Here is a 13070-nt window from a genome sequence, read left to right on the forward strand (position 1 = left end):
AATAGTTCAACTGTTATATTCTGATTTCTATTGTGGGGGAATAAATGTGGTTAGGCACGGCAAAAAGTAATTAAATAACACAGTATATACAAACAATTTTTAGGGTGGATTTTCCTCTGTCGACACTTCTCTTGTGTTCACGAGCTTTGCCGCTGCGCACAAACTGCGCATGACAACGCATACTAACACGGTTCATGTTAAGTTAGCACCATCTGCTGGTCATTGACTGCAACGGCGTTAAGTATCAATTATTATTTATTTTTTTTGTATGATGTTACAAAGTTGTTGTTTTTTTGACGAACAGGCAGTATGGAGCCAATAACCACCAAATAAACGAATCTTATAAGAAGAATACATCGTATGGTCTATATTATAGTATAGTGTATTAAACATATTGATCTACGTTTGTATTTCCATCACTAACAATAATTTGTTATGTAACAGTAAGTCAAAAATAACTATGAAGCAAGTGCAACTTATGATTATAAGTCAAAGGTATCAGATAAACCTATTCACTTAGAAGTTATGAGAATGTAAGTCAAAAACATTAGATAATGAACAGAAATAAACAAAAATTTTGACTTAAGAAATCAAATGTATGATAAATATATAAAAATAATCAAATCTCCTTCTCACCCCTGGTGGGGTGGTATCTGTGTCATCCTCAAGCTCGGGTCCTCTACCAGAGGCCTGGGAGTTTGAGGGTTCTGCGCAGTATCTTGGCTGTTCCTAGGACTGCACTCTTCTGGACTGAGGCTTCAGATGTTGTTCCTGGGATCTGTTGGAGCCACTCTCCCAGTTTGGGGGTTACTGCCCCGAGTGTCCCCACTACCACGGGGACCACGCTAGCCTTGACCTTCCACATCTGTTCCAGCTGCTCTTTCAACCCTTACTTCTCAATTTTCTCGTGTTCCTTCTTCCTGATGTTGGCGTCAGCTGGGATCGCCACATCTATCACCACCACTGTCTTCTGCTCTTTGTCCACCACCACTATGTCCGGTTGGTTAGCCAGGAGCTGTTTGTCAGTCTGGAAGCTGAAGTCCCACAGAACCTTGGCCCTGTTGTTCTCAGTCACCTTCTGTGGTATGGCCCATTGGGATTTGGGTACTTCTATTCCATACTAGTTGCAGATGTTCCTGTGTACTATCCCAGCCACTTGGTTGTGCCTCTCCATGTACGCTTTGCACAGTCTGCATCTTGGGTCTATATATATATATATATATATATATATATATATATGAATATATAGCCTATGATTAGGCTATATTATTTTGTAAAAAAAAAAAAAGTACCTGTAAATGTACAGTGACATCAGACGCGTCTTGCCATGTGTTACCATGGCAACCCACGGAGAGCGGAGAGACCCCGCCCCCAAACAATCCAGGTTAAAATAGGCTACGCTAAACTGAGTCATGGCTACTTCACAGACAATCAGAAGTCTTTCTTTTGAGGAGGAAGAAAGCAACACAGTGACCTTGTTTGATGTGTTTCAAGGGGAAACAAGAGAGGTTTGTGTCGGAGCCTATATCATGGTGCGGCTAGCTAACCTAGCTAACGTTAGCTCGATGCTAACGGCTACGTGAGTTATCCGACGAGCTAACGTATGCTTAGCTCGTTGCTAGGCTACGTGATTCATCCGACGACCTAACGTTAGCTTATCTCGTTGCTAACGGCTATGTGAGTTATCCGTCTTGCTCGTTTCAAACGAAGGGAAAAAACTGAAATAAATAACGTGCAAAAATATTCCCAAACATTCATTAAAGTAGCAATATTGATCACATCTCATTGTTTTGTGAAATTTCATTACTTATTATTATATTTAATTATTTTGTTCTTTTTATGTTTGCATTTATCAAATAATTTCCCTCCATATACATCAGTGGATTTAGTGCTTTGGTTTAAAACCTAGTTTTCTTTGACAGCATAAACGTCTCTACAGTGTTTACGCTCACAAAGAGACCTTCTGATTCCATATTTGAATGCCAGTTCTTTTCTAAAAGGATATTTTAATTCGTTTTAATAACACATGCCCTATCTGAGTGATAATCAGTCAGAGGCTAACAATACAGTCTGAGGGTTGGATGACATTGAAATTAAGTTTTTAGATTATTTCTTTCAGACTAAATCAAATCAGAAATGTGTTATTTTCCATTGACTCCAGCTTCATTAGCATGCATCCATTCTCTTACCATGGGAAAGGACCAAATAGGTTCATCATCTAAATGCTGCGTCCTCTGCCATCCCCATAGGGACGCGTCCTCCTTCTATTGGCCTTCATTACCTGAAATACAAGGCTGTCCTGGCCGAGGATTGGCTCACCCATTCACCGTGTGTTCATGTATCTGTAATTGCATCAGTGTGCAGCAGGCTTCCTTTTATAGCATCTGGGGAACAATAGGTTTCTAGGATCTACGCTTTTATAAACACTGAGGGCTTCACTCAGCCAGTGCTTGCACATAGAGAAAGAAAGATGGCGGGTCAGAAAGAGAAGGAGACTGGGACTAGTTTATTTCACCAGCTTATGGCACAGAGGATGAATCTGGAAGAAGATGCGGTTCGTATTAAATGACTGTAAAGAGGACGGGACCTGAAAGTAAAATGTTGATTGTTTTACGATTGAATTCTAAGAGCTAAGATAAATAAACAAAATATGCTTTATGTCAAAGAAATAGGCGTATATACTGCATGTGTGTAATATAAGACACATTCTAAGACTTTTCTTCCTTGTCTCGCCTGCAGAGGATCGTGCTACAGCGGCTGATAGTGATTGCTCGGCTCCCCCACCACGTTGCTGACAGGACAGAACTGGGAGGTCAGCCAGCAAATTACCTTGGAGCTACAAAGGCCCAGAGCACAATAGCTCATTGCTGGATAATAAGGCATTGCTATTACACTGACAAGATCCCTTCATTCTAATCAATGAACTAATCACTTTATACCAATTCAATCCTGTTTTCCTTCAGGGGAATGAAGGATGATGGTAATTGATGTTATAAATTCATATTGCTAACCGCACAGTAAGAATATATGGAGAAAGATCCATTTTCAAACTTGCAAAACTGCAAACTGCAGCAGCCATCAGAGCACTGAAAGGCTGCCTTGTTTCCCTGTTTGAGTGTTTTTTATAGCTTTCGCACCTCTTTATGTGAACGAGTCTGGAGGGCGTCCTTGTAAGGACTTTTTGTGGTTGTTGCTCAAGGAATTCCTTGACAAAAAGTCCACAATAAAAAACCCCAAGGCCCGCGCTGTGTGTCGTCAGGATACACAGTTTCCCAGTTGTCTGAAACAAACCGTTGGTGTTGTTTGTTCCCACACAGCTCATTACGAAAAACTCAACTTCCAGCTAAGCAAACAGTATGTGTGGGATCATGTGACGGGCCTGCTGTTAATCTATCCATCCTGTCTGCTGCATGTCGTGGAGGTCAGTTTTACTGTTCATCCCCGATGAAGGCGTGCAGTGGGAGATCTTGCTCTTACAAGTGTGCTGTGTGTTCTCTTCCAGTCATCCAGGGAGGTTCTGCTGTCGGTTCTGAAAGACCTTACAGACGAGCAACGACAGCCTGATGGGTAATGACCATTTCTTCTTCCTGCAGATGAATTACAGTCTGACGTGTTGGGATGTATATATGCTGTGTCATCCAGTTGCACCATCCCATCAAATATATCGTAGATATTTCGTGCAAAATTTTATTCACATTTCCATGAAAATCTATCCTGATTGATTGTCTTTGGAAACTGGAATTAAAATAAAGATATGTGTGTGTTGTTGAACAATGTTTGGCTGCTCAACAAGAGTTTATATATTATTTATTTTTTTAGGAAGTTAAAAATGTACCGCATAGGAAATTAATCTCCCATTATGACAGTAACGACTAGAGAGGATGTGTTCATCATACATAATGTGAAAGCTCACATCAGTAAGGCTTTGAAAAGACTGCCTGCACTCACAATAAGTAGCCTTTACATGTCTGATAATAACAATAATAAAAATAAATAAATCATCATAATAACAGCAAGCTATTTGCACAGCACTTTTCCTTTCAACGTTACAAAATGCATGACAGAAAATTGAACAAAAACTATAAAACTAAGGACAATGCAGATAAAAACACTGAGATCATAATAACTGAGATTAATAATAATTAACATGATTAATTCAACAATACTGTAGGATTGGTCCAAGCACAACTTGGTTTTTGTTTGGGTTGTTTTTTTCCGCATGTAACTTTTTGTTCACACGTTATTCTTACATCCTTTGTTAGCGGCGTCCTGGAAGCTGCCAAGGTCGTGTTCATGGCACAAAACCCTCAGAGCAGAATGTTCCAGCAGTGGAGCTACAAGGTCTGTTTGTTGTTTATCTTCTCGTCTTTGAGGTTGCATTAATAAACTGATTAAAGTGTCCCAGTAAGGTGTTGTTCCACCGTGAGCCTTCATTAAGTCTCTCCACGCATTCATATTCAGGGCTTCCCATCTCATTTGTCACTCGTCTGCGTGTTTTCTCCGTGGTGATTTCTAATCTGCATGCATTAGCGCTGTTCGACTGAGCGTTTGATGTTGTTGACTGAAGGTGCTCGGTGCGGATCAGAGGGTCCGGGTCTCTGGGGGACTTGAGGAAGAGGAGGAGAGCACGGAGTCTCTGGTTTGTACCGTCCTGTCAGCGCTGCAGAAGCTGGGTGAACACCTGGAAACGACTAAGAAGGTGCGTCTGCTTTTTATAGATGCTTTTACTCTGTTTCCATGGTTTATGAATAGTTTTTTTCTCTGACTCTACTTTAAAGGCTGTTCCTGGGTCAGTGCTGGATGAGACTCCGGAGCTCATCGTCTCTCAGGAGGTTCTCCACAAGCTTTTGGCCCGAGACGAGCTCCTGACGCCACAAAGACACCTACAGATGTACGACTCGCCGCTAAACATCAGCATGGACTTCGGTAAGAGGCGTTCCATCCCAGATGTCCAACATGAAGTCTTGGAATAGATTAGTGACGTCATAGTGAGAAAGAAAGAAGCAAAGTCACGTTTTATGTTCTGATGTCTGAACAGGACAAGTCATTCGGAGCAGCTGCCTCACCTCAGTTTAACGTCTTGGACAAAAGGTCAAAGGTGAGAAGTTTCATTATTAAAGCTACACTCGTGATGGCGAGGTTCACCCTGACATATCTCAATATTTATTTTTATTATTTTGCATGGTCACTCATGTTCCCCAGAGGATGAATCTTCATCACTTTGGTGACGCCATAAGGTTGAAGATACTTTTTAAATAACATTCCCATCAGCCTCAGCTGTCCTTCTACTGCCAATACGTTAGCTTGCTAACACAACATGGTGCACATTACGCCTGCATGTTAGCATCAAGCTATTAGCGCTAGCGGGACTGCGAGAAGCGTGGCACGTTGTCGTTCAGCAGCACGCACGCCGGGTGCATTTCAGCGCCGTCACTCTCAGACGCTTGGCGTTGATTTACTTCACTATTCAAAGAAGTAATCAAGTGTTTTATGCCTCTGCAGAATGTCTACGGCCTTCAATAAAGCACCTTGGATGTGACTGAAGGCTTCCCAGCGGAGATCAATCACAGCGACAGTTTTATACTTTACACTCTGAACATTAAATGCTGTTATGTAACACTTCCTGGGTTTACTCTTGTTGTTGTTGTTGTTTTTGTGCCGCTTTCTCTTCCAAATAATTTGACATTCAAAACTCGTTAAAGTGACATAACAGTAAATATTTTCCAACAAAAACACAGAAATTCCAAGTAATATAAAAACATTTTTTAATAGTTTCAACATTCGGATGAGGTTAATTTTTATTTCTATCTTTACTGTACAATGTGTTTCACTTGGTGACCGGGATTAGCACGTCCAAGAAAAAGGCATTTTCCTCTTTACTCCAAACTTCTTAAAGAGTCCACAGCGTCACTACAGTTCGACACAAAGAACCTTCAAATCGAAAAGGATTCCTTGATGTCTCATGTGTTCCCTTTTTTTATTTTGGCCCCCGTTACTTGGAACTAAAACTTAAGCAAAGAAAACATAACAGAAAACAGATGATTGAATGTACTTGCAATGGCTGCATGCACCACAGTGTAATCTACAATGTGTACGAGTAAAAAACAAACCTGTACGCCGCACGACTTGTTTCTCTTTGCTTGACGATGATTTCAGTGTAAAGTCAAGGGAACTTTTAGTCTTTTTAAAAGCACAGCATTCTGGGAACAAAGAGCTGATTGGTTTCCTGACAGCGGCCTCCGTTGTGAGCCAGATGTGCTTTTTCTTATGCTATTAGATAAAAAATATCGGGGAAACGTTGATGCGGGAGATAAACGTGGAAATCATGGATGTTTCAAACAAACAGTTGATGGAGAGTTTGACTAAAAAAAAAAAAAAAAGGTTGAGGGCAGCACTGAGTTATTCTTCTTTTATAAAGGTCGATCTATTCACTTATAAAAAATAAATACAAGCACATTTATATAGGACCAAAGATGAGACATATTTCATACGCATGGTTAAAAAGCATGCTGCCGAGTTTCACACAGGACAATGTCAAGTCAAACCCTCACCTCCCTCCCCCCAACATTGGTCATAACACACTTTTTATCAAACACCCCGTCACCCTCTTTTACTTGAAACTACGTCCACAACACACGGAAATCTGCCTTCATCACAACCTATGAGGTGAACATCTTCTATCACCAATACATTCACCTACTTGAGTAAAAAAGGCCTTCGTACTCCTGGTGCTCAAAGGGCATGCTCGCAAAAGCTGGAACACTGGAATCTCTCTGCTCGACAGGGTTATTGTCAATAAAGTTGTGTTTTGTTGAATACTGTATGTACAGGCCGGTAATCTGGAACCCTTTAGTACAAAACGAAGAGCAGCACATCGTAACACAGAAGTCCAGACGGAGACGGACCGGTTGTTTCTTTTTGTGGTCGCCGTTGAGTTTTTACTCTAAATATTTGTAAATAATACCGGTGGTAGCATTTCATGCTGTATTGATTAAACTCAGCTGTAGGATTGAAGAACTGAATTGTTTAAGAGCTGATTTGATTGATAAGAAAAAATGCCAGACATTTTCTTGGGCATTAATGAAACAATTAACAAAGCAGATTAATTGATAACGACAATAATCGTTAGTTGCGGCCCAAAACTGTAGAAAACATCCTGTAGTTTCTCTACTTTTTTTTTTAACATCTGTCTTATATCTAATATGAGACTCTTCCCATCATGTTGTGGACTTTGATTTATTATCTGCTGTCAGAAAGACAGCGATGCAGCAGTTTCCCTGCAGTCTCTTTTAACCTCTCAAACCCCGCTGTTTGATCCTGTGATCGATCCATCACAAAACTCAAATTCTCAACACGATCAGCAACTTTTTTCAGAAATATCAAATGCGACACCTCGACTTTTCCATTAAATGTAATATAGCATTGCGTGTCTGCACTGACGTGTTGGAACAAGCATGTGCAGAATAAAAAACTGCAATATTTTTTTTTTTGTAACTGCAAAGCTAGAGTCAGGGTTCAAGAGGTTAATTCTGCAACACAAGCACTATCAGCGGTTTGTATTTAGAAAAATCTACAAACTAGATTTAACCTTGTTTTTTTTCTTGATGTTAGTTTGTGTGAATGTGGCAATATTGTGCTCGAACCAGCAACATTATAATATTATATGGACAGTATAATGTTATAATGTTCATTAATTTATATTTTTTCAATACAGCATTTTCATATATATATATCGATATTTATATCTATAGATATATATATTTAAATTTCTCCCCTGCCAATATATACAGAACATGTTTGTACAGAGGCTCCGGGTATTTACAAAAGTCCTGTGAATCATTTTGCACTTTCAAGAAGGAGGATGGCAGAGCAGCACAGTGACTTTGAGGCGTCGTGGACGTTCTCGGGACGAAAATGGAAAGTCTTTCATATCCGGAGAGGTCGCAACAAAACCCACCACAAGGCAAATAACAAACTGCTGCTGCCGTACGCAAACCTCGCTACTGCAGTTTTCTCTCTCTTTTTTTTTTATTGATTTTCAAGTTTCCTCTTAAATCTCCTGATTCCTGAAAAGGTTTTTAATGCGACAGCAGGGAAAATCTGGTCCCGTGTTTGAATGTTTTTTTTTTTGTTTTTAAATCCTCAGATGAGATTCATGTGTTAGTGGAAACAATCGCAAACTCTTCAGACCTAGTAAAAAGTATTCAGAAATATATCTGTATAAATACTCTCATCAAAATAAACACATATACACATATCTTTGCACTTGCCTCCGGTTCACTTATATAGACCAAAAATATCAGCATCATCGGACGGGGTTCCTATAAACTGCGATGGGGGCTGAAACTGAAACGTCAGAAAGAAAAGTGTGCTTTTTTTTGCCACTGAGGCTGCAGCTTTTTTCTGTTGTTGACAAAGATAGCACCTTTTTTTCTGGGAGTGTGACTGTTTCAGTTCTTTGTTCTGATATGATGGGATGTTATTATACTTCAGGGCAGCTGAACGACGCCTTGGCGGTGATCATTCTCCGGATATTTCAGGTCGTCACACGTGGAGCTTGAAGAGTGCCGTTATTATTAGTTTTATCTGTTTGATCATTAAATACATTGTTTTGTTAAATGTTTTGCAGCTATTTTGTGAGAAAACACTGTACACTACCTGCTCACCAGCAAACAAAGTGGAGCATTTAGCAGCTAAAGAGACAGATATTTCCCTCAGAGGAGGTGGAGACCAAAAACAGAGCTAAAAGAGAGAGAATACGGGACTTACATTCATCAGGTGAAACAAACACGCTGCTCGGTAACTACTATTGGTGAGAAACACTGAATGTAAACTGTTGATCATTTAGGAAAAAATTCTATGGGGCGCCTTTAAAGAAAGTCCATCCCACAGAGCAGCAGCAGGAGCTCTGATTGGCCACACTCCTGCCAATACGTAACCTCGCCAATCATTGATAATTATTTCATTTGAGTGAATGTTCCGGCGGCACACTCCAAGCTCCACATGCTTCAAACTGAAATTACTGCACATGGAAAAATGAAAAATCCCCAGTTAACTCTGCCTCCTTCCAAAGTAATTACGTCACGAGGAGTTTTTCATTTCCCACCCGAACCCTTCCACAGTGTATCTATACGACTCTACTGTATCCTGACTGGAGGAAGTGGTGTCTTTATAGCTCTCCCGTTGATACAAAATATGATCTGATTTATAATTTTTAAATGTATCGTATCTTCTGAAAAATGTACAATATAAACAATAAATATTCAGTGATTCATATCCTGATCGATGTAAATACAGAGGAACTTTGTGACTCGTGGCGTTTCACCTCTTTGCAAACCTGGTAGTTATATTTCCTAAATCCCTAAAACATGCATTCCTGTTTACGACACCAACAGTGCAACATCATATAGTACAATCACCAAAATACATACACACACACACACACACACTTTCCACAACGACATACTGGCACACTCACAGTGAATGCTTAGGTGGGACCGAAATTTGAAGGGGCGTCGCCGCCACGAAGCGAAGCATTTCAGCCGATCTACCCCGACACGAGGAGGAGGAGGAGGAGCGTTGGATGGGAAGGAAACGGGAGGAGGAAGTGTTTGCGTGGACAGACGTACGGTAACGGCGTTGCTCTTCCTTATAATTCACTCGTGAGAAGCAGCAGCAGCAGAGAGCGCTCGTTTCCAGCCGCTTCCAGTCTCGCGTGTGTGAAGTTAAAGGCAATATTGCAAGTGAATCAAATAAGGCCAAAGGAAACATAAATCAAAATGATAAAATTGTGTGATTGTGTCCAATTGTGTGATTGTGGTTTATTTTGGGTGCATTTTTTTTGTTATTTCCAAATGGGTTTTCACAAGCCGACCCATTCCGGATGGTGAGGTGAGGCGTGAGTAATCCAGCTGGAGAGGTGAAAGGTCAATGAGTGTGTGTGTTGAGCGAGACGGTGCAGCGGTAGCGTTTCATTAAATCAGCCGACAGGAAGTGGTGGCGAGGTTGTGGGCGGGACTCGGCGGCGTCATAGCACTGTGCTCTCAGACTCCTCCCCCTCCGACTCCGCCCTGCTGCTGGCCGAGTCGACCCGGGGCACTGAGTTCCTGAAGGGGCAGATGCGGGGAAAGTCAAAGATACCGTCCAGGTCCAGGTTGATGATGGGGATGTCCAAGTTACAGAGAGAATCTGGCGGAGACACAGACGGGGATGAGTGAAACACACATACTGTTGGTTTGGGTAAAACAACAACACACACACAAAGAGCTTGTAGAGTGAAACGGATCATTCCAGATGTGCTTTCATCGATGCTGGATGATGTAACACACTGCAGGCGAGTCATCATTCATTTAAAATTAATTGAACGTTAGGGGTGCACGATATACAGCTTCGGCCAGTCAGGACAAAACTTATGCCAAAAGTATGTGGACAGACAGATCAACATTACACCTATTATGTGATTGTTGAAGAAACATTCTATTGTCCAAAATGTGTCGGCACTAATGATTTCCCTTAACTGGTAATAAGGGGCTTAAATGTGTGTAATTACTTATAACGAAAATATTAGAAAATATCAACTTTGTTTTCAGTAAATGAATGACTTTCATCTATAAAATATAGTTTTTTGACTGAATATCCCCCAAACCACTGACTTCAAGAGGAGGGAAGTGCAAAACTGCTGACTCATGCCTGGGTTTTTTCCTGCAGCTCTCTGTTTATTTGCAATGTATTATGATTATACATTGTATACATTTAATCATTTACAACTTTAATTATAATGTAATAATGCATAAATGTTATGGGATTTAATGAAAACTATCCATCATCTCCAGAATCGTAACATTGCGTCCAATCGAAGGAATCTGTTGCAAATTAGCCAGAATATCCATATCGTGCATCCCTATTACTTACACCTGATTCAGACTAATCAATGACTGATCAGTTCAGTTCATAAAAACCATGAGATCAATGTAATCAGATATACTGAAGTATAAACTAAATATATTGACCTCTGTTTGATGTAAATAAGAGGTTTTTATTTGATGACATCCGCAGTGTAACGTGTGATGGACAACTGCACAGACAGGAAGTGTGCTGAGGGAGAGCGGTGAGGCACAACATCGTGGAGTGTGAGGGGGAGGGTCAAAGCCAGGGTGACGATGGGGTGGGGGGCAGCTGGGCATTATGGGTGGGCAGAGAGGCTGGAGGTTTGCGTCTGCCCTGGTCTCGTCAGCCCATGTAAGCCATGCATCGCGTCAGTCTCAGCCACCATGCAAACGGCCAACAAAGTGGGTTAGAGCCGGACGTCTTTGTGCACACGATGAAGAAGTCATGTAGCTCCGCGGGCCGGGATGACAACGGAGAGGGGTTTGGAGGGGGGGGGGGGGGTGAGGCTTTAAGCACAGGAACACCTGCTTACCCTAAAAAGTCCCTCTCACACACAGAATCACACTGAACCTCTCGGCTCATACCGCTGCAGGTGAGACAACAGAGCAGTCGACAAGAGGGGAACAAATTAGACGTAAACATACTTTGAACCTGCTGGTGGCGCTAAATAGTGTACCAGGCTCTGACACACACAGTACTAATGGCAGGATAAGTTCATTGTTTTTTTGGTCATTTTCAATAAGGTTTATTGAGAATTTAAAAAACCACCGACCTGAACCTTTAATAAGTATCCAACATAGTCTCTCTAAGATGTAGAACTACATCCATGAAACAAGCAGTAATATGTAATATTCAGATGGTTTTCTGTTCCTAATGTTTGATAACTAGATATATGGAGGCCTCTCACGTCTCAATCAGACATTTCATTTGGCATCACAGTTATTATTAACATCCTGTAAATGTGGTGGTTCAGGTTTTCATTTCTATATTCACACACTGCTGGGAGGAAATTTAGATAAATTAGATAAAACTCTGATCATTGCAGTGAAAAGAGAACTACATGTGAAAATCTCATGAAGTAAAAGCATAATGTGAAACATAGATCCAGGTGTACGGGTGTGGTGATGGAATCTGTTTTGGACACCTTACCTGTGGACATGCTTTCACCAGGAGACAAACCGTCCAGGAGGCCCGTTGAATGGTCCAGAGGCTGGGGGCTGGTGCCGGGCGTGCTGGGGGGCTGAGGGGGAGGTAAGCTGGGCCTCTGCCGGGGCGGCTTGGGGGTCGGCCTGGCCTTGATGAGGGTCCCAGCCAGCGACGGCGGAGAGGAGAGGGACGGCGTGGTGGCCATCTGGATTTGTCCCGGGGAGCCGATGGTGGCGTAGCCCTGCGGGTAGCTGAAGCTGTACGGGGAGGGGGTGCTGGGAGGGGTGGGCGACAGGCTGACTGGAGACGGCTGACCCGTCGACTGGTCAGACATGGCTCCTGACTGGCAGAACGGGACTTTGGGAGGGATCGGGGCCAGCTTCTTTGCTGCAACGAGACCAGGACAATAAATCCCTGTTATATAAAACTGCAGTGATTTTACACCTGTTGAATAAGAGCAAGAGTGTATCAGTTCTCTCACTGGCTGCAGGCGATGCATTAAAAAACGATGAATTACTGTTTGTCTTTCTTAAAGGGATACTCCGGTGTTTGTAGCGCACTTTACTTAAATATGTTGTTAAGTAGCTTGCAAGTGATAAATAAAGTGATATCTTGACTTTTAGTCCTTCATTAGATCATCTCTGCTTCCTTTTCATGTTTCAAACACTATGTTTCTAACCAGGCGGCAACCTGCACTCTCTCTGCTGGCCATCAGGGGGCGACTCCTCTCTGATTGTATAGAAGTCTATGAGAAAATGGTCCTACTTCTCTCTTGATGTATTATCTCAGTAAACATTATAAACATGAGTTTATGGTCTCAATCTCTAGTTTCAAGTCATCTTCAATCCAGCATGATGTTCATTTAGTAAATGATGGTCCATTTACTTTTGCCAAAAATATAATATTCAGTGTGTTTTCTTCGCATATTTACACAACCAAAATGCAATTAGCGGACTCAAAAGTCAAGGACTGAAAGGGCAGAGAGGACAACATGAAAATAAACGGCTTTCAGTCAGAAAACATTCCACGTTCTGATG

The 13070-nt window shown here is 41.6% G+C and overlaps 2 protein-coding genes across 11 annotated transcripts in view; one reads left to right on the forward strand and one right to left on the reverse strand.

Annotated features, from left to right (window-relative positions):
• Positions 1–1364: 1364 nt before the first annotated feature.
• Positions 1365–5619, forward strand: tex47 (testis expressed 47). Of its 2 annotated transcripts, none has more exons than XM_084002099.1 (9): positions 1365–1508; positions 2740–2812; positions 3318–3421; positions 3503–3567; positions 4263–4341; positions 4568–4699; positions 4779–4926; positions 5039–5098; positions 5503–5619. In XM_084002099.1, exons 1-8 carry the CDS (start codon positions 1413–1415, stop codon positions 5074–5076), a joined length of 735 nt encoding a protein of 244 aa, XP_083858225.1. In that variant the 5' UTR covers positions 1365–1412; the 3' UTR covers positions 5077–5098; positions 5503–5619. The 2 variants fall into 2 exon arrangements, with proteins under 2 accessions (XP_083858225.1, XP_083858226.1); XM_084002100.1 differs by lacking the exon at positions 1365–1508 and adding an exon at positions 2115–2554.
• Positions 5620–6268: 649 nt separating this feature from the next.
• LOC311008408 (rho GTPase-activating protein 44-like) overlaps positions 6269–13070 on the reverse strand; it is a 58996-nt gene continuing 52194 nt past the window's right edge. For 8 of the 9 annotated variants that reach the window (XM_084002072.1, XM_084002078.1, XM_084002070.1 and 5 more), the window contains 2 exons: positions 12037–12420; positions 6269–10188 (listed from right to left, as the gene is read on the reverse strand). In XM_084002072.1, coding sequence (XP_083858198.1) covers positions 10028–10188; positions 12037–12420 — 545 coding nt within the window. In that variant the 3' untranslated portion in view covers positions 6269–10027. Of the gene's footprint in view, positions 10189–11419; positions 11474–12036; positions 12421–13070 lie in introns of all 9 variants that reach the window. The other variant, XM_084002073.1, reaches the window with a different exon arrangement.

This window comes from Eutrigla gurnardus (genome assembly GCF_963514095.1).
Source record: "Eutrigla gurnardus genome assembly, chromosome: 22".
In the NCBI taxonomy this organism is placed as follows: Eukaryota; Metazoa; Chordata; class Actinopteri; order Perciformes; family Triglidae; genus Eutrigla; species Eutrigla gurnardus.